The following is a 20,609-nucleotide window of genomic DNA, read 5'->3' as shown; positions in this document are numbered from 1 at the left end:
CTTCCAGGGAAGGGGCATCGACAGCTTCTCTGGGCGGTCTGTTGCAGTGTCTCCCCACTCTCACAGTGGAAAGCCACGATCTCAGAAGAAGCATTGTCCTGGAGCAGGTGGCTGGTCCTGTGAAGACATCTCTCAGGGGGATGTTTGGGACTGGCCATGCTCGGGTCACCTGTATCTGGGGCTTCCACTGCTGTACGAAGCCCTCAGAGTGCCAGCAGTGTCAGGCCATTGCTCCTGTCAGCACTTCAGCCTGTACATGGAACCTTGCAAGGTGCTGAGGATCCAGAAGCCAAGTGGACTGTGGCCAGATCCTGCTGCAAACGGCAGTGACAGAGTTTGCCAACAGCAATCAACACTGTCACCCTTTTCTGGAAATCTCTGCAGCTCCCTGGCACTTTGTTGAAGGTGGTAAAGCCAAAGCAGGGTGGCATCCTGGCTGCTGGCACTGCTGGGTGCTACCAGAGCAGAGAGCATGCACAAGAATTATAATTCATTTGAATAATTTCTCTTTTCTGAAGGGATGAACATGCAGCAGTTGCCCTCCAGGGAGAAACTTCATGCCCTTTTTTAAACCCCTCTCCCTGCATCCCTGGGATTCAGCAGGATCCAGCTTGGGAAGGAGCAGGTCACCAGCTTCAGGAGCCCATGTGATTTAGGGACATTTCCTGTTGCCTCTTTGTCGTTGGATTGGGGATTATTATTGATTGCTACCATGGATTATCACAAAAGACATGGGTGAAATACTCTGACACAAGGCCAAAAGCCAAAGATGGGTCTTCTGCATCCCGTTTTTAAGCCATTTTGTTTGCTTCCTTGCGTGTTTGGGTTTTTTAAGAGTAAAAGGCACAAGCTCATGATTTCAGACTCCTCGGGCTGGCAGTGCTGGTGCGGGCACACGCACACTTCTGCTATACAGCACAGGAGGCCTGAGATCGCTCTTCTCCCTCATGGGATGGGACTGAAAGGATGCTCTCAGTCGAGAAGATGTTTTCCCACTTGCAGAAAGGCTCAGGCTCGGGATTAGCCATGCACAAAATCCCTGTCACGTTTTCACGTGTGCTTGCTGTGGGTTTGGGGAAATTTCCACCACTTCTTTTGCCCCCTGGGATGGGTTTGGGGCTGTCAGAGGGCTGGAAACAGAGCCAAGCTCTCCTCACCGACCCAGGCGAGGTGTGAAATTTCTCATGGCCAAACAAGTGAGAGCTGCGGGGTGCCCAGAAGAAGGGGGACAGAAAAGATGAGGAGAGAGGGGAGGGGGGAGCGAGGGAGGAGGAGAGAAAGCAGCAGCCAGAAAGAAACAAAAATCCCCAGAGCACCAACCTGGTTTGAAGAGCGGGGCGGTTTCTATGAGGGGATTGTAAAATGCGCTCTCTCTTTCCCCCTTGCAGGGGGGAATAAGGGCCCCCACTCTATCTGATAGTCATTAGCATCAATTAGCCCCGTTTGAAGTAGGCAACATCTTTGTCTCCTGGCAAAAAAAAGAAATAAAAAAACCTTTCAGGGAGCCCATAATAACATCTGGAGCAAGGAGAGTCTGAACTCAAGTTCCCCACTTTCATCTCTTGTCGAGGTACTTGGAATGTTAATGCAGCCTCATTCTTTAATGGAGTTATCAGGAAATGCTTTTCACCTCCTTCCCTTTGCTCAGGGGGGATGTTTACAAAGGGCTGGGGGCTTTTTTTTTTGTTGTTGTTGGGGATTTTTTTTTAGTTCCCCCACCCCCAGAAACCCTCCTCCTCCTCTTTATGTGTTCTACAGTCTTGAAAAACAAAAGTGGAATAAACTAAAAAATCCCCACCAAACCTCCCCCCCAAAACAACTAAAAACAACAACAAAAACTTCCCCAGAAAATAAACAAAAAAAACCCCAAAATCCAACAATCTAACCCCCCAAAAGCAAAAACCATCACAACCCCACAGCTAAAAAAGTAAGAGGCTCAGGCTCCATCCTTTCATCTCCCCTACCCAGCTCCTGAAAAAACAAAACAAAACAAAACAAAACCAAGGCATTTTTTTGCTGGGAGCACGTAGGATGGAGCCGGAGGCAGTGGTTGAAGCTGGTGTAGGCAAGGGCAGTAGGGATGGGGATGTGAGGATGGTGTTCCCCGGGCCCTCGCCCCCGCTCTGCCTGGCTGCTGGGTGCGAGATTTCCCAAGTCATTAGCGGCGAGTGAAAATTTCCAGCTTTCCAACCGGCATGCATTAGCTGAGCACACAGCGCTAATGGGAACCAGGACGCGTCATTAGGCACACAGCTCGGCCAAGGCAAAAGCCAGCTGGTGGGGCTGTCCATCCCTCCGGCTCCTTTCCGTCTGTCTGTCCATCCGTCCTGCCAGCAGCAGCTCGCCGTGCTCCTCTGTTCCACTGAGGGCTCGCCCACCCCAACACCTGCCACATAAATCTGCTCTGCTAAGCATCAAGGCAAGATTGGACGTGGCACTTGGTGGCATGCTCTAGCCTTGAGCTCTGTGGTCAAGGGTTGGACTTAATGATCTGTGAGGTCTCTTCCAACCCTGATGATACTGTGATACTGTGATACTGTGATCTCTGACATCTCCTTCCACGAAATCACTGTGGCACCCACGACTTGGTAGTTAGGTGATGATTGGACTTGATCTTAAAGGTCTCTTCCAACCAAAATGATTCTGTGCCTTATTATAATGAGAGAATGGTTGGACTCAATGATCTTCAAGGTCTTTCCCAAAAATGATTCTCTGATTTTGACTAGGAATTGGAATGTGCTGCCCGGGGAGGTGGCTGAGTCACCAAGCCTGGATGTGTTTAAAAGTCCTTTGGATGTGGTCCTTGGGGGTGCGGTTTAGGGTGAACCTTATTGAATAGGGTTGGACTTGGTGATGCTGAGGGGCTTTTTCAACCTGAATCCTTCCGTGACTCTGTGATTCCATGACATTAGAACAAAGGAAAATTAAGGTACTTGGTAGAGTAGGGTAGATAGTTGGACTCAATGATCTTGAAGGTCTTTTCCAACCTAAGCGACTCTACAACTGAACTGGTTTTGAATCAAACAACCCAAAGCCTTGCCAGGTAGCACCCACATTTTAATCCACACGGGCTCTGTGCAAGCAAACCCAGGAGCTGTGAATCCCTGTGGATTTATTTTTCTCAGTGATTTTTTCTTTTGAGGGGGAAGCTTCAGCACTTGCCCAGCTTTGAAGGTGTGATTTCAATTAAGCACAGGGTTGCAGGGCGGCAGGGCTGGGGCTGTCTGTTTGGACAAGGAGCCATAAAGCAGCAGCTGTATTTATTCACCTATTTTGAAGCTGCCCTGGAAGACAGGATGCTAAATGGCAGGGGGAAAAAAAGTGTTTTAAGGGCAAACTTGAGGGACTCTTTTGTCTCCTGTAGGCATCCTCCTCCCCGTGGCCATCACCAGGGTGCTTCCTTGTAAGCAGGATAATCCTGCCCATCCATTCCCAAAATTTCCATTTTGCTTTGAAATGCTCAAAAATATTCAGCCGCTGGTTTGTAAGGAGGTCTATTTCTACAGCTTGGGCAGTGAAAAGAAAGGTGAAATGCACAAATTCCTGCTTCGAGGCAGGGTTTATGGGATGTGTGTTTACATGCAGGGGTGGCTGGTGCTGGGTTATCAAACCAGAGGGGATTTTTGCTCTGAGTTTATTATCTTGGAGACCCTGCTCTGAGGATTTCTCTATGCTGGCACACACCAGAGGGAGTTTTCAGTGTGACTTTGGTGCTCGTGGGGATGTGAGCAGGAATGGTTGTGTGGGTATGTTCCCCTTGGCTTAGTGGCAGGACAGGGTCCCACAGGTGGTCCCAGGTTACATCCATGGGCAGTGGGTCAGAGTGGACAGTCCTGAGGAGCGTGGCCAGGGTGCTCCTGTGAGGCCTGGGGAGAAGATGTGGGTGTCAGAGAGTGTTTGGGTGTCAGTGGGGACAGGATGCAGAGCTCTGCAGGTGTCTGTGTGGGTGAAGGTGAGGGTGTCAGAAAGGAGACAGGTGACGCTGTGGGTGTCTGTCTGCAGTGGGTGTTGGTGTGGGTATCCACGGAATAGAGAAGGTGTCTGGGGAAGGAGCAGGTGTCAGTATGGGACTATGTAGGGAAGGAATTAGGTGTTGGTGTGGGTATCCATGGAATAGAGAAGGTGTCTGGGGAATGAGCAGGTGTCAGTATGGGACTATGTAGGGAAAGAGTTAGGTGTTGGTCGTGGGTGTCCATGGAATAGAGAAGGTGTCTGGGGAAGGAGCAGGTGTCAGTGTGGGGATCTGTGAGGAAGGAACTGCTGGCAGGGTGGGTGTCTGAGAAGGAGAAGGGGAAAGAGTGGGTGTCGGGTCGGGTGTCTGTGGGCAAGGAGCACATTTCAGTGGGAGGGTCTGTGGGCAAGGAGCCTGAGTTTTGCTTCAAGTGTCCATGGAAAATGAGTGCCAGTGCCTGTAGGGGAAGATACTAATGTCCAGGTGGGTGTCAGTGAAGGTGCCAGCAGGGTAGAAACGGTGTTCTTGTAGGTGTTGGCGTGGAAAGAGAAGTGTCGGTGGAGGAGCTGATGTGGAAGGAGAGGTGTTGGCGGAAGAGCTGGTGTGGGAGAAGCAGTGCTGGTGGGGAAGGAGGGGTCTTGCCGGAGGAGCTGGTGTGGAAGGAGTGGTGCCTGGGAGGGTGTTGCTGCAGAAGAAGGGGTGTCGGTGAGGCTGCTCCTGCAGGCAGTGGGTTGGGGGCAGCCCCCCGCCGCCCCCCCGGCGCCTTTTTGCATAGCAGCGAGGCTCATCCCACCCGCTCAGCGCCCGCCATATAAGCCGCTGGGGCCGGCGGGCAGCTCACCGGCCCGGCCATGCTGCACAGCCCCCCGCGCCTCCAGTCCGGCCCGCCGCCCTCCGCCACCCCCAAAACTCCCTTCCACATCGAAGCGCTCCTGGCCCGGGAACCGCCGCGCCGGGGCCCCGCCGCCGCCTCTGCCCCGCTGGTCCCGGGCTGGCCCGCGGCGGGACAGAGACCGGGACCCGGGCTGGGGCCGCTGCCGAGCGGCTGGGGCTGGGGCAGCGGTACAGGTGAGCAGGAGCACGGGGTCACGGGTGGGTGCGTGGGAGCCGTTCTGGGTGGAGTGGGGGGCTCTGCAGGCGAGCGGGGCGGGCACCACGGCAGGTCCGCGGCTGGAGAACAAGGGAGTTTGTGGCACCCAAAACTGCATTTTTCCTCCCCACTGCGGCTGTGGTTTAACTTCCTGCAGCCTCTCGACTAACCCCACGGTGAAGACTTGGGCTGGGACTGTGGAAGAAGAGAGAGGGAAGAGTTTCGTATTTTTTCCCTCCATAGTGATCGATAATTAATAGAGCGTTTGGGTAAGAACGCTAAGGTCGCCGAGTCCCACCTTCTACCTAACACCTCCTTGTCCTCTAGACCACGTTCCGGAGGTCCATTTACCCCCAGCGTTACCGGTCTGGGTGAAGTGAACCCCAGGTGACCCTTTTAAATCCCTCAGGCTTGGCTTCGGTAGAAGGTTTCGGGGCAGGGACGGTGTCCCCATGGCCGCGTGTCCTGCGTTTTCAGGGGGGCTTTGCACACTTCGGCATCTTTCTCTTCTCGCAGCCTAGGAAGTTTTTTTTGCTGTTTGCACACCAAAACCTGCTGTAATTTCCCGAAGTCCTTTCTCCACCCCTCCAGCACCTCTCTGCTGCTCTGTGTGGTCCTCTTTTCTCTCACACTGCCTTGGTCCATCTGGAATTTTGCCGTCCTTGAACCAGAAATGAGCATTTTGCAGCATTTGGTCCCAGAAAGTGTATTTTTAGTGCAGAAGCATTTAAGGAAAAAGATCTTTGAGCCGTGGGTTAAATTCCCACAGAGGTGAGAATTGAGGCTAATCCATCAGGTTCTCTGCACCCTCACTGAGGGCTGCTGTAAGCTTTTATAAGCAAAATTACTTCTTTGTTAGTTGTCTGAAGATTCTTTTTTTTGGTGTGTGTGTGTGCGTGTAAAATTAATCATCTTCTTAGCATTCAGAGCCTGATCTCGTTGCCCAGGCAAAACCCTCAGGCAAGCACCTATTTCAGTTGTATAAGAACTCTGAATTTGATCCTGACAGCTCTGAGATTCAGCTACCAAAATGATTTGCTACTCTCGATCTTTTCTAACCCCTGCTTAATCAATTCCTTCCTCCACGAGACAGCGTCTGCAGGGTTGTGTGTTAATCTTCTGTGTTGTGTCAAATGTATGAAAATACAGAGCTAAAGTGTTTGCAAAGCTACTTCCACAATGTATTTCATGTTTGAAATCACACTTGCTATTATCCAGGATTAAAATAGGAATAAATGTGAAGGCTGAGATGATCGTGGTGATGGAGATAGATTTAAGTGCAATTACAGCTGTTAAGCTGTCAGGTCTCCATCCCACAAATCCTCAAACACGTGCAGCACTTGCACCCAATTAATGACACAAGTAGGTCAAGGTGCCTGCTTGTGCCTGGAGAACATGACAACATCAGCCACAGAATCTCAGCACGGTGAGGTTTGGAAGGCACTTCTGGAGATCGCCCAGCCCCGCTCCCCTGCTAAAGCAGGGCTACCCAGAACAGGCAGCTGAATCCAGCCTCTGCTCAGAGCAGAGCTGAGCTCACACAGTTTGGGTTTCAGAACAGTAATGTCAGGAAGCAGAAAAGTCCCCCTGGCTGCACTAGTGGGTTCTCTTTCTTAGAAGTAAAGAGTGTGACTTTTGCAGCAGGGCAGGTTTAGGCTGGACATGATGAACAACTTCAAAAATGGTTCTAGGCTGTCCAGGGCAGTGATGGAGATCTCATCTCTGGAGGGTTTTAGAAGCCATGCATAAGTGGTGCTGAAGATCATGTTTAGTGGTGACCTAGGAGTGCTGGGTTAACAGTTGGATTTGATCTTAAAGGTCTCTTCTAACCTAAATGATTTAATGACCCTGCAATAGAAGCTGTGGGATCCTCAGACATTGCAGATACAGATTTCAGTGGGTTTGGCACACCAACAGGGCTGGAGAAATGTCCTCAGATGTGCAGACCCCTTCAACTGCTGCTTTTTGCTCATAGGTCTGGAGTTGTCTCACTGCATGGGGGCCAACTCACTGGGCCCTGCTGTGCCCTGGAGGTCTGGGGGACCCTGCAAGATGAAAAGGGTCCGCACGGTCTTCAAACCAGAGCAGCTGGAGCGGCTGGAGCAAGAGTTCCTCAAGCAGCAGTACATGGTGGGAACAGAGCGAGTAGACCTGGCTGCAACTCTGCATCTCACGGAGACTCAGGTAAGAAATGAGAGAGCTGGGGATGGTGGTGTAGATCCTGGGCCTGGGTTTGGTCTCTGGTAATTCCCAGGCCATGAAGTTCAGTGGGAGGAGGACATGATGGAAGTGACCCCAGGATGGGAGAGCTCCCTACTGCAAGGTGACATTGAATCCATGTGCCTGGAGGGATGCAAATGTGTGTGGAACAGGCTGCCCAGGGAAGTGATTAAATCACCGTCCCTGAAGATATTTAAAAGCTATGTAGAAATAGTATTCAGGGACAGGATTTAGTGGTGGACTTGGCAGCTAATGGTTGGACTCAGTGATCTTAAGAGTATTTTCCAATCTAAATGGGCAGGAGAGTGTCTTATCATGCCCTTTGTCAGCTGTAGTCCTGGGGATGGACTCAGTGACTCCAGGGAGCTTGGTGAGGTGCTTCCTTCACTGCTCCAGCCAGATCCCCCTTTGTGCAGTTGCATCTCCCTCTCACCATGTCCTTTCTCCCAGCACCACTCTGTCCACCATTGTGTCACCTCCAGAGTGCAGTGCCCTGAGCAGAGAAGGGGCATGTCTCCCTCTTAAAGGAACTCTGCTTTTTAGGGACATCTGCCTTGGAAGCAGTTAGCAGCCCCATTGGAAGGGGGCTCTTGGAGGCCTTGGACTAAGACATGGTGCCATTTTCCTTCTAGGTGAAGGTCTGGTTCCAGAACCGGAGGATCAAATGGAGGAAGCAGAGCATGGAGCAGAAGGCAGCAAAGCTGTCACAGTTTGGGGTGATACAGCCTGCCACTGCGGACTCCACAGACATCAAGGACCGTGAGGAGGACACTGTGGAGGTTGAGCTTTGAAAAGCTGACGAGGTTCAGCTGCCACTGTTTCCTGAGCCCTGGAGATACTGGGGCTGTAGGCACACCTGTACTTCTTTGGTCCAAGAGGGACATTGTACTCTCCTGAGAGTCAGAGCTACAGAATGGGCTGCAGCTGGCTGGGAAGATGCCCCAGACACTGTTTGGTAGCTGTGTGCTAGGGCCAGTTGCCCTGGATGGTGCCACAGCTGTGATCTCCCATTTGGGTGTGTTTCCAGCAGAAGCTGGGGTGGCAATGACCTGGTGTCTGATCACTGTGAGCATTAAGGGCATCTGAACACAGGGGCACTTGTGTTGCATGTGGCTGTGTGCTCCTAGCAGGGAGACCTGTGCTGGGAAGAACAATCAATGCTGACTGTTTTCCCTGGTCAACCTGACTCTAATGTGTGATGCTTAGATCACAACAACAAAAAAGAAGGTCAGAGAGCCTTTTGCTCCCAACTGCAGACTATCATTACTCTTCCAATGACATGAGCAGAGTCTGATCCTGCCCCTGGAACACAAGTGCCTCTTCTTGTTCTGTGCCTTGCGGTATTTGTGCCTTTCTTTTGGCTTCCCCAAACCAGCAGTTCTGTCTTCTGGCACTGCCTTACTTCACACTTCAAGGTGTGTGTAAAGCTGCTGCAGCAGGGAATGAAGTGCTTGGGCTTGGCTGAGGTGCCGGGATCAGGGCTGTTATAAACTGGTGGCTTTCCAACACCTCTGGTGCTTCAGGAGCCCCCCTGTCCCTTGTCCAGATGTGCTGATTCTGGCCCAGATGGCAGCTGTTCGGTTCGCTCCTCATTATACATCCAGGTGCTGTGGGGAATGGCACCTGCAGTGTTCCAGGAGTGCATTGTAACCACCCACTGCAGCTAGTTCTTGGATTTCTGGCGAGTGGAAAGGCTTTGAGGGGTCAGGACTAAGCCCTCAACACACCCTATCTGTGTGTTAGCAGCCAAGTGCTCTTAGGCCAGGCTGTCACCTCACCTTCCTAGATCTGCCCTGGGTACCAGGCACCACATCCTGTCAGCTCAGGGTAATTTATTGTGTCTCTTGCCATCACTTTATTCTTATATTCTTATTTATAGAAATAACTTACTTTTTTTTTCCTCATTAATAACTGTCACTTATTTATTTCCTTATTTGCTTCCTAATAAAAGTCCAGTGTATTTCAAAAAGAGAGGAGACTGGCTGGAGGGAGGCAGGGGCAGGCAGCTCCTTGGTTTCTGAGCAGGCAGTGGTGCCTCAATGGCATCTTGCCCCACATCTGCCATAGATGGGTTATTTATCCATCCTTTTTTGTTGTGTACAGTTTTAGCTGTTTCTGAGGGGGAGGGAGGAAAGGCAAACCCAAAAGAGACATACCTTTTCCTCCTCCTTAGGAGTCAAAAGTAACACCTGCTTTCCAGCAGAAGTCACCAAAGGGAGATTTCATCCTGAAAAGGGGATTTATTTTTTTCTCTCTCACAGGTTTTCACTCCCAAACATGCCAGTATGGCTATGAAAGCAGGGTGTTTTTGTTTGCTGGTAAACCCATGCACTTGTCTCTAGTGAGAACACAAAGTGGAACAGGAACAGCTTTTAAATGAGACCAGCTGCAAACCTGCAGGTGTCAAAAAAAACCCTCCAACAACCAACTAAAACCCAACTGAAAGAAAACACATTTCCAACTACTCTTTTCAGTTGAAGCCACTAATAAACACGCTGCCTCCCACCATTCCCCCCCCCGAGATATTTTCATCTTTCCCAATAGGTTTGAGTTTTTTGTCTGAATAAGCTGTTTTGGACAAAATATATGCTAAAAAAGAAGAAAACAGAAAGGTTTGTGTTGGTTTTCTTTTGTTGTTGTTTTTAATTGATTGATGACCCCTGATCATGGGTGAAAGCAGGTAACAACTTATTATCTCTGTCCCAATTCCTGCAGAGATAACTGCTACCTGCACAGTGAGGAACATAATGTCTGGTTAGCATGGGATGTTCAGGTTTGGGGTGCTGCTCCCAGAGAACAAAGGTCTTCCTCTGGAGGTGGATGTAGCCAACCCCTCCGTGCAGCCCCTGCTCTGCCAGGCTGATGCTTCAGCAAACGGAAAGTCCGAGGGAAGGTTCCCCATGTCCTCTGCAAACACAGAAGCAGAAGCAGTCCTTCCCCAGGTTCAGATTAATGTGGGCTTGTTCAGAGATGTGAAGGATGCTCTGACATGTTGCTGGGGGGCAGTGACTCGAGTTGATGCTGTGTGTGAAACACCCTGGGTTTTAGCACTGAAGCCCGGGGAAAACAAGACACCCAATGCTGTTCTTACAGTAATGTATGTGACGATGAAATCGACATGGGAGCCATCTGGCAGCACTGCTCTACCTCTGTGAGTTCTTGTATTTCCCTGAGAAGACCTCGTCTGCCCCTCACAGCCTGCTGCTTCTTCGCCAGGACCAGACCCCCAAAACCTCAGAATAATTTGGGTTGAAAATGACCTTTAAAGGTCAGTGCAAGCCCCTGGCTGTCAGCAGGCACATCTGCAACTAGAGCAGATTGCTGAGAGCAGAGTCGAAACAGAGCTGGAATGGTTCCAGGGATGGGACATCTACCATCTCTCTGGGCAATCTGAGCCAGTGCCTCACCACCCTTACTGTAAAGCATTTCTTCCTTCTCTCCAGTCCAAATTTTCCTCTTTTAGCTTCAAACCATCACCCCTTGTCCTATTACAGCAAGCCCTAGTAAAGCCTGTCCTCATCTTTCTCATCAGTCCCTTTAAGTTCTGAAAGGTCACCAAAAGTCTCTCTGGAGCCTTCTTTTCTCCAGACTATACAACCCCAACTCTCTCAGGCTGGCCTCACAGCAGAGCCCTTCCAGCCTTGCCAGCATTGCTGCGGCCTCCTCTGGCCCTGCTCTAACAGGTCCCTGTGTCTGTGCTGAGGACTCCCGAGCTGGCCCCAGCACTGCAGGTGGGCTCTCGGCAGAGGAGCAGAACTCACTTCCTCACCCGCTGGCAGATAGGGAAGGTGCTCCAAGCAGTTTGTCTGCCCCATGCCACGGCGGGGGTGTCCGCGGAGGTGTCCTGCTCTGCAGCCATGTTCAGGACCTGCTGCCCTGTGCGCGGCGGCAGCGGGACCCAGGCGCGTGTCGCAGCACGCGCCGACAGTGACACCTAGTGACACCCCGCAGCTGCGGGACCCTGTCCCCGCACCCGCTGCATCCAGTGACACCCCGCAGCTGCGGGACCCTGTCCCCGCACCCGCTGCATCCAGTGACACCCCGCAGCTGCGGGACCCTGTCCCCGCACCCGCTGCATCCAGTGACACCCCGCACCCGCTGCATTCAGTGACTCCCCGAACCGCCCCAGCAGGGACCTGCCTGTCCCAGGTCCCAGGTCCCGCTGCAGCTGCCTGCTTGATGCAGAACGGGACTGAGTCTGAACGGGCGCTGGCAGTGCCGGCTGGAGTTACTAAACGCAACTAAACGCCGCTTTGGTGCGTTTCGGGCGTTTGCAGGCAGCCTTGGCAGGACGCAGCGAGGGCGCAGGGGCCACAGTAGGTGGCTTCGCTGGGGGGAATCCGGGCCAGGTTTGGTTGTGCTGCGGAGGCTGGCGGTGCCCGTTCGCCCTGGGAGAAGGTACACTGCGCTCCTGCCTGACAGGAATGCGAAAGCTCTCCCTCCCTCGGTTAAAAGAATTATCATTAATAGGAGAGAGGTGGCAAAACGCTTGCCCAAGGGTGGCCATGGGAGCGCGCCGGCCCCGTTCCGCAGCTTTTGAACGGTGCTTTCGGGAAGCGGCAGCGGGATGAGGGCAGGGGTAAAATGGCCGCAGCCCCCAGCTCGCCCCGGGGCTGAGGGGGACGACGGTGGAAGCGGATCCTGGCAGAGGGGTCGGCAGCCATCTTCAGGAGGGTCGGTGGGTGATGAGGGCGGAGGAGGAAGAGGAAGAGGCGCTGCCCGCCCCCGGCGGGTCAGAGCGGGGAAGTCGCCGCCCGAAGATGGCCGCCGCGGTGGGGGATGTGTGCGGCTCCGTCTCGGGGAACCGCGCCGGGACTGGGACTGCGGCTGCGGCGGAGGCGCGGTTCATCAGCAGCGCCAAGGTGAGCCCGGCCGGTCCTCCCGCCGCGGGGATCTCTCCCTTCCCTCACGCTGCGGTACAGCCAGGTTCTGGGGGGGAGAGGGCTTAAACCTCTGCAGCCTCCCCGCAGGCTGGGCGGAGGGGCCGGTTTCCCACAGCCTCCGGGTGGGTTTCGACTTCGTTCGCTGACCCATGGCTTTCCCTCGGCAGGGGAAAGGCTTGTTCGCCACCAGGAACATCCGCAAAGGCGAAGTCGTCTTCGTGGAGAGGCCGGTGGTGTCGTCCCAGTTCCTCTGGAATGCTCTGTACAACTACCGAGGTGAGCGTTGCTGGCTTGTCCTCTTCCCGGTCTCGGCGAGGTGCCTGCGAGTCCCTCAGGAGCGGCCTGGTGCTCAGGGGGAAGGGTTTGGGTTTTTCTGAGACCTGCAGCAGGGTTGCCCTGCTGCCATGGTGGCCTCTCGACAAAGAATTTGGGGTCCTCTGAGGGATATTTTGAGGGAGGTCTAGGAGAGATCTTCAGATTCACTCCCACTAACTACCCTGAAAGGAGATTGGAACATATGACTGGAGGAAATGGCCTCAAGTTGCGCCAGCGGAGGTTTAGCTTGGACATAGGGAACAATTTCGTCCCCCAAAGGGTTGTCAAGCCCCGGAGCAGGCTTCCCGGGGCAGTGGTGGAGTCCCCATACCCGGAGGGGTTTCAAAGCTGAGTAGATATGGTGCAGAGGGACATGGTTTAGTGATGACCTGGCAGTGCTGGGTTAAGGGTTGGACTTGGTGATCTTAGAGGTCTTTCCAGCCAAAACAATTCCATGGCTCCATGATTCTGTGGTGACTTCCATAAACCCCTCAGGAAAGCACCACGTGTCACCATCGTGCACCATCTCTTCCAGAGCCTTGCATTTTCAGTGGCATGGGGAATAATCCCAGTCACACCACCACAGAGTGCTGCCCACAAAGGTGCCAGCGTTCTCTGGTTGTGCCAGAACGAAAAACAAGGCTTGTAAGGACATGATTTTAAACTCTGTTGTCCTACCTAGACCCTGCTGTGTGCTGAGCTCTATCACAGGTCAGTGACATGGAAATGCTTGCTGTAATACGCCCCTCAAACACTTTGTGATGTTGCAGGGCAGCATGTGAGGGCTGAGGGGGTCTAAATCGCAGCCAAAATGCCCTTCCTATGAAAGTGTCAGTACAAGACGGATGCCTTCAGCTGGTGTTGGTACCAATCGTACTGTCCTGCCCTGGGCCCTGGCCCCTTTTCTCACTGTAGTGCCGGTCTGTCTTGCCGCCCTGCAGCCTGTGACCACTGCCTGCGTGCTCTGGAGACCGCGGAGGAGAACGCCCAGCGGCTGCTGGGGAGGAGCTCGCTGGTGCTGCCTCACCCCGAGCAGTGCAGCATCCGCAAAGACCTGCACCAGCAGTGCCCCCGCTGCCAGGTATGGGGCTGCTGGGAGGGACCGTGGTCTCGTTGGGGTCATCAGCTCCTTTACAGCTCCTAGCCAGGCACTTGTGCTGCCCTGAAATAGGTGTCTGCCTTTCCTCTCTGCATCATGACATCTGAAGAGCTGGGGTGGTCAGGGAGGGGACACAGTTGTGCCTCAGACCCCCTGTTCCTGCTGCCGTAGCCAATGCTGGGCACTGTGCCCCTCGCCTAGGTCATGTACTGCAGTGCTGAGTGCAGGCAGGCCGCTTTGGAGCAGTACCACCAGGTCCTCTGCCTCGGCCCATCCCGTGACGACCCCACGCACCCTCTCAACAAGCTGCAGGAGGCATGGAGGTAGGGGACAGTCCTGCCTGTTGCTCCACTGGCAGAGGAGTTGGCTCCTGAGACCAGGGCTGAGGACTGTCCTTGCTTTGCATCCCTGCATGGGGTGGCTGGAGGGTGGTGGTGGCCATGGGACGCTGCCCAGCTGTACCCACTGGCTGAGCAGCAGGTGAGTTTGTGTTCGGGACAAGGCTAAGGAGTCCTTATTTTTTTGCCAGTAAAGAGTTACAAAGCACTGAGCAGCATATCCCTCACTCCTGCAAATTTACAGTGCTCCTGCAGATCTCCAGTCTCTGGGAGATCCTTCTTGTAGCACCTCTGTGGGTATATAAATTGCTGTCACTGCTTGCTGGTGACAGAATAGGCACAGAGGGCAGAAGTGACATTCCTGACCCAAAGCTGGTCACTTAGCCCAGCTCTTGTTGCAGTCCTGGATGATAATCTCTATGGCTAGGGCAGGCAGGTGAGTGCAGGCTTCTCCTCACCCCAAGTGGTGTTGGATCCCCATGTAGCAGTGCTATGCTGGCTGGTTTTGTGTGACAGATCAGCATAGGCCTGCCTCTGTGTCCCTTCAGCTTTTTATTTCTGTATTAGCACCCATATCATCCTTTTTTCTTCGTTTTTGACCCACAGAAACATGCATTATCCACCAGAGACTTCCAGCATCATGCTCATGGCCCGGATGGTTGCCACCGTCAAGCAGGTACGTCTGCTCTTTGGAGCCACAGCTGCTGTGTGGGTCCTCTTCCCATTGTGGATATTCCCAAGGACTCATTTCTTATCTGTTGACAGGCAGACTCCTTCTTAAGTAGATTTGAACATTTAGTAGTCTCTGGCTATGGAGACAGCAGGCAGCAAAAGGGATTCCTATGTCCTGAGCCAAGCACATCTCTGTACCAAAACAGTCAGAACGGAGTCTTTTCGTCTGGCTCCTTTCCTTTGGCCTGGGTTTCTCAGAGCTTTCTGACAATAAATAGCTACCATGCAGCTGTTTGTGGTGGTTCTTGATAGCAGGCTGGATAGCTCGGAGCTCAGCAGGGCTTGTCCTGTCCTCTCTCCTGGCTGGGGAGGAGAGCGGTGTCAGTGCAGTGCCTTTGCTTCATTCGTTTTTCAGGCTAAAGACAAGGAGTGGTGGATCAAGGCCTTCTCTCAGTTCTGCAGTAAGACAGCAAATGAAGAGGAGGAGATTGTGCACAAGCTGCTAGGGGACAAATTTAAAGTAAGAGCCTGGTGGTGGTTGCATGTGTTGACTTCCTGGGTCTGCCCTTTCCCTGCTTGTGTCTATGAGCCCACCTGTTGCATCCCGTTACTGCTGGGATGAGAGGCACTGGAAATCCCAGACTGAAAGGAGGGACACAGACACCCTCATTAAGGTCTGGCTGACCTGACAGAGGAAGTGGGCTGCTTAGAGGGCTTTGGGCCTCTGATGCTTTGGTGGAACATGCTGCTTGTTGTGGAGATGCTTCTGCTGTGGGCTGGGGCAGGGCTTTTGCTGCTGAAACGAGTGGCTTACACTGCTGTGGAGACAGCAGCCTCCAGCCTTGGAGGAAAAGATGAGGAGCCTGACCCCTGAGCCCATGCTGGGCTTATCTGTCAGCCTGGGTCTGACTCCCGGTGGCATCTCCCCACCCTGATGGTGTTGCCGTGTCCTGCCAGGGCCAGCTGGAGCTGCTGCGGTTACTCTTCACCGAAGCCCTTTATGAGGAACACCTCAGCAGGGTGAGTTGAGCTGCTTCCTGATGAGCCCAGAAGCATGCTGGGACCCTCCAGTTGGAGCCAGCCACCCTGAGCCATGTCTGCCCTGAAGACCAGTGCTCCTCCTGGGACTCTACCCATTCCTTGCTTCCCCTGAGGCGCCCTGTGGGATCTCGGGCACTTGCTGAGCTGGGTGCTGCCATGGGCTGGCCTGGACTCAGCTGCTTTCTCATGTCTTCTGCAGTGGTTCACTCCAGAAGGCTTTCGATCTCTCTTTGCCCTCATTGGGACCAATGGCCAAGGCATAGGAACAAGGTAATGAGACTTTCTGGGTGCTCCTTGTAGAGCAGCAGAGACATGGCATGGAGGGGATGTGCCATTTGTAAATCCAGACTGGCCTGGGTGATGGCTGGGTTCAGGTGTAAGAGAGGGCAATGGAGAGGCAGACTTTAAAGCAGTCCTTCGTCTTGGCTGTGTCCAACCCTTTCATGTCCCTCTGCCAGACCGTGGCTACTCAGAGCCACCAGGTTTAACCCTTAGATCCCTGCTGCAAGGTGGCACCGTATGCCGCCAGTGCTGTGACAATGTCCCCTGCGTCTCGACAGCTCTCTGAGCCAGTGGGTGCACGCCTGTGACGCGCTGGATCTGCCCATGCTGCAGCGGGAGGAGCTGGATGCCTTCATTGACCAGCTCTACAAGGACATTGAGAAGGGTGAGGCTCTCAAGTGCCCGTGGGCAGTGACCAGAGGTGCTGGTGGACTTTCTGCTGCTGGAGGCTTCTCAGGATTCAGTGTCTAGGAGGGATTCCTGCAAGGGGTTCCTTGCCCTTGTCCATGACAACCACACCTGCTGCCTTTGGCTTGCTGTGTGGATGGGGAAGGTCTGAATTTGTGTGGCAGGTGGAGGTGGCTGGAGGGTTGGTCTGGAGGGCTCACGTGCAGACAAGTCTCATCTACACTAACAGTTTAGAGACCTGTTTATTACTTCTTTTGGTTGTGTGGGTACAGAAGCAGGCCAGAGAGCCTGGCAGTGCAAGTCTTCTGCCCTCCATCCTTTTTCAGTGAAGAGGAAAGGGTGCTTTGGAAACTACCCTCCAACACCCCATTGCCGGAGCAGCACTGCTTGGGTGCCTTCAAGATTGATGGACATCTCTTTGGACTCACACTGAGCTGTGTGTGGGGAAGAGCCAGAACAGCCCAGGCAAAACTCTAACCCCCTTCTCTGTGCTGCAGAGTCAGGAGAGTTCCTCAACTGCGAGGGATCAGGTCTCTACGTGCTCCAGAGCTGCTGTGAGTAACAAACAGATGGAAGAAAAGTAGCAGGGAAGATGGGGATGTCCTGGATTAAACCAGCTCACCTCTTCCTAAAGCCTATGGAGAGAGGCTTGCCATCCATCCATAGGTGGGGTGGGATGGGTCCTGCCTTGGAGCCTGGCTGCTCTTGGGGTCTCCTGGCATCTCACCTCACTATGCAATGGTCAGTCCTGGCTGGAATGGACTCGAATATGACACAGGCTGTGGGAGCCATGTACACAGCAAAGGAGCTGTCTTCAACCTTGTCTGAGCAAAACAGAGTTGAACAAACGATGAAATGGGGAAGCCTTTCTTAGCCAGGCCATGATGAAGTAGGAGAGGATGTCCCACTATGTGCCAGGCTGAAGCACAGCCTTGTGCCTCCTTCCTTCACATGGAGACAGAGATGGTGCTGTGCATTCCTAGGGTTGTTGAGAACAGCTCACTCTCTCCAAGTGTATTTTGTGGGTCTGATGGAGAGCCCTGGCCCTGCATCCTGCTTCAGCTGACCCCATAGTTCCCAGTGTGAGTGGAGAGCCTCATGCTGCTGTTCCCAAGGCAGATGGGATGTCTGCAGCATTGTGCTGCCTTATCCTTAGCTAGCCCACAGCCCTCCCAGTTGGTGGCGCAGGCTTCCATGTGCTCAAGCTGTGCAGAAAGGCAGGCATAAGCTCCACAGTGATCCCCTTCCTCTTCTTCTGGAGACGCCCTCACAGCCACCTCTTGCTTTCTATGTAGGTAACCACAGCTGCATCCCCAATGCTGAGACATCTTTCCCAGAAAACAACTTCCTCCTGCATCTGACAGCTCTGGAGGACATCAAAGCAGGAGAGGTGAGACAGCGAGGAGAACTTGGGTTGGTGGTGTGCCTTGGCAGAGGGCTGTTGTGTTCCCTGCATCCCCTGTGGACCCCAGCCCCATAGCTCCCATGTCTTGCAGTGTCCTGGCACAGGAGTTCACACTCCATGCAGGGGCTGCCAGACCCTCTTTGTGCTTGGCTCTGTCCAGGTTCAGATGCTGCTGCTTTGGATCTGTGGGAAGTGATTCTCATCTCAAAACCCTTTCTCTTTGCTGATAGGAAATCTGCATCAGCTACTTGGACTGCTGTCAGAGGGAGCGTAGCAGACACAGCCGCAACAAGATACTCAGGTAGGGGCTGCTTGAGGGCACCCGGGGGGATGCAGCAGCCCTGGGCACCCCCAGAGACACTGGGCTGCATCTCCTCTGTGGAGCCCTGGTGTGTGGCTGTGCACCGGCTGGTGTGCAAGCAGCACATGGTGCTTTTGGGCTTGTGCATGTTGCCATCAGACCACGGAGGACTTGCCTCTGAGTCAGTGGAGCTCTGTGCTCTCCCTTCTCCCGGGTTGTAGACCCAAAGACTGGGCCCCTTCACTCTGCACTTGGCTCCTACAAACTGATGCTGTCCCTACCCACCTTCCTTTTCTTACTTCACTTTTCAAGGGTAGGAGTTCCTACAGGTTATCGCCATCTCCATTTGCCATCACCACCATAGGGCTCTCCACCAAGACTATCCACCCCACCTGAGCTCAGCGTGACATGAACTCAAAAATTCCCACAATCTGAACTACTGTCATAGAACACTGAGAGGAGGGAGGCCCTACAGAGGAATCTGGACAAGGTGGTTTGGTGGGACAGGGCTAAATGTTGGGTACATCTCTTTCTCTGTAATGCACTCAAAGGAGATTGGAGCCAGATGGGGGTCAGTTTCTTCTTCCAAGGAAAATGTGATGGAACAAGATGAAATGGCCTTGGATTGCACCAGGGGAGGTATAGGTTGGACATCAGGGAAGATTTCTTGCCCAGAAGGGTTGTGAAGCCCTGGACCAGGCTGCCCAGGGCAGTGGTGGAATCCCCATGCCTGGAAGGGTTTCAAAGCCATGGAGGTGTAGTGCTGAGTGTCATGGTTCAGTAGTGACCTGGCAGTGCTGGTTACTGGTTGGATTTGGCAATTGGATTCAGTGATCTTAGAGGTCTTCCCAAACAAAACAATTCTGTGCTTCTATACTTAGTCCCTTCTGGCTGCTCTGTCCCTGCCTCTGCGCCCAGAAGCAGTGTTGGGCTGTGCCTGTCTGTGTCATCGCTCCTTCCTTGCCTTCTTCCAGGGAGAACTACTTGTTTACCTGCTCGTGTCCCAAGTGCCTAGTGCAAGCTGATGATGCCGATGTGACCTCGGATGAAGAGGAGGAGGGCGAAGGGGAGACAGATGATGCTGAGCTGGAGGATGAGATGACTGACGTTTGATCCTGGCCCTGGGCAAGAAGAGAGGAAGGGACTGGGAGAACCCTCCGAGAGGCAGCAGCTTTACAATAATCGAAACAGGGTTGTGTTGTGGGGGTCGGGTGGGAGGCCAGGTGCTGGTGGTGGATGCGGAGGTCTGGTGGAGCTGGGCAGCAGGCAGACAGAGGCAGCCTCTGCCCCTGCCTGGCCTCCTCTTGTGTGTGCGTGTGTCAGGCTGTGCCTGTCCTCCCTGCAAGGGGAGGCTGTGAGCTGGTGGACCCTGCTGCTCCCCACTCCCGACAGAGGGGCTGGCTGGTGCTTGCAAAGGTGGCTGGAGGAGAGCAGGGTCCAGCCAGCCCCTGGGACATCAGGATGGTCACCTCATGGTTACCCAGGAGGCTGCTTTGCCATGTCTGTGCCAACTGTGGACATGGAGAAGCAGGTCCTTGCCTGGGGTTTGAGGGGAATGTATGTGCCTGTGTGTTGTCTGTGTGTTTGTGCACCAGGGGTACTATTTAATGTCTATTTAGCACTATCTACACACTACGAGCTGGGGTCCTTCTGTATTCTCTATTCCATGCCTCAGCTTGGTGAGCAGCAAGGGGCAAAGCAACTTTGTGGGTGGGCCAGAGACACCTGGGTGACTTAGATGCCTGAATTCAACAGAAAGAGTGGGGGCAACCCTTGCAGGCACCTCCTTTTCACGTCGGCCCCATCCCTGATGTGATGCTAAGCCCTGTGCAGCAGTTGCCAGGCTTTCTGGGAAGAGGGAACAGGCAGGCTGTGGCTAGCGCAGAGCTGACATGGGTTACAGTGCTGTGCCAGCAAAGTCACCACCCAGAACCCAGAAGATACTTTGAGTTTTGCAAAAAATGAGCCAGCCTGCTGGGCTGCCTATCTGTGGGCCACTTCAGGAGGGTGTGCCCAAGCAGAAGCCACCATGCCCAGGGACACACCGAGTTACCCAACCTGGGGATGTCAGTGGCAGCTGAAGGTTGTCATCCATCCCACCCCCAACAAGGTCACACTGCTCTCTGCAGTACTCCTGTCTGTGGACTGCACTGCTAGAGAGAGAATACAGCTCCAGGTGATGGACAGACAGCAGGTTGGGGATGTGCCTAGGGTGTTTTCCTGGCCATGTGGATTTTGGGGAGCTGTTTCCTGTTGAGCCTTGCTTGCAGGACTGTGGGTGATGCTGCATATGGGCACCTCTGACACCACCATCACCACCAGCCCTGCACCCTGCTGCTTGTGCCCTGTTGTTCCAGGGCCCCTTCTGTGTAATAAACCAGGACTGGAGAGAAGCTGAGCAGCGTGGTTTGTAGTGGCAAACTGGAGGGTGCAGAGCCAATGGCTACAATCCAGGGACTGGTCCCAGTGGGGACACACAGGTGGACTATGAGGGAACAGATACCCACTGATATGTGGGCTGCAACCCCAGCAGTATGGGCAGCAGAGGGAGGAGATTCTGCCCCTCTACTGATGCCACCTGCAGTGCTGAGGTCAGCTCTGGA

At 53.6% G+C, this 20,609-nt stretch overlaps 2 protein-coding genes across 5 annotated transcripts; both read left to right on the top strand.

Moving 5' to 3' along the window:
* Positions 1-7,079: 7,079 nt before the first annotated feature.
* LOC135179739 (homeobox protein not2-like) lies at positions 7,080-8,053 on the top strand. Its single transcript, XM_064151795.1, has 2 exons — positions 7,080-7,226; positions 7,895-8,053. Exons 1-2 carry the CDS (start codon positions 7,095-7,097, stop codon positions 8,051-8,053), a joined length of 291 nt encoding a protein of 96 aa, XP_064007865.1. The 5' UTR covers positions 7,080-7,094.
* Positions 8,054-11,815: 3,762 nt separating this feature from the next.
* Positions 11,816-20,399, top strand: SMYD5 (SMYD family member 5). 4 transcript variants are annotated; one of them, XM_064151198.1, is made up of 13 exons: positions 11,816-12,124; positions 12,313-12,421; positions 13,376-13,541; positions 13,761-13,882; positions 14,504-14,573; positions 14,985-15,089; positions 15,527-15,589; positions 15,810-15,880; positions 16,171-16,277; positions 16,798-16,854; positions 17,596-17,690; positions 17,936-18,006; positions 18,981-20,399. In XM_064151198.1, exons 1-13 carry the CDS (start codon positions 11,830-11,832, stop codon positions 19,117-19,119), a joined length of 1,470 nt encoding a protein of 489 aa, XP_064007268.1. In that variant the 5' UTR covers positions 11,816-11,829; the 3' UTR covers positions 19,120-20,399. The 4 variants fall into 4 exon arrangements, with proteins under 4 accessions (XP_064007268.1, XP_064007269.1, XP_064007270.1 ...); XM_064151199.1 differs by having other exon boundaries at positions 11,933-12,124; positions 13,402-13,541; XM_064151200.1 differs by lacking the exon at positions 13,761-13,882 and having other exon boundaries at positions 11,933-12,124.
* The last annotated feature ends 210 nt before the right edge of the window (positions 20,400-20,609 follow it).

This window comes from Pogoniulus pusillus, chromosome 11 (genome assembly GCF_015220805.1).
Source record: "Pogoniulus pusillus isolate bPogPus1 chromosome 11, bPogPus1.pri, whole genome shotgun sequence".
NCBI classification, from domain to species: Eukaryota; Metazoa; Chordata; class Aves; order Piciformes; family Lybiidae; genus Pogoniulus; species Pogoniulus pusillus.
This window is presented reverse-complemented; position numbering and strand designations above follow the sequence as displayed.

Coding starts and splice junctions, on each gene's coding strand:
- LOC135179739 (XM_064151795.1), top strand. CDS start 7,095: ATGAAAAGGGTCCGCACGGTCTTCAAACCAGAGCAGCTGGAGCGGCTG. Junction 7,227..7,894: donor TGCATCTCACGGAGACTCAG/GTAAGAAATGAG, acceptor TTTTCCTTCTAG/GTGAAGGTCTGGTTCCAGAA.
- SMYD5 (XM_064151198.1), top strand. CDS start 11,830: ATGAGGGCAGGGGTAAAATGGCCGCAGCCCCCAGCTCGCCCCGGGGCT. Junction 13,542..13,760: donor AGCAGTGCCCCCGCTGCCAG/GTATGGGGCTGC, acceptor CCCCTCGCCTAG/GTCATGTACTGCAGTGCTGA. Junction 17,691..17,935: donor AGGACATCAAAGCAGGAGAG/GTGAGACAGCGA, acceptor CTTTGCTGATAG/GAAATCTGCATCAGCTACTT.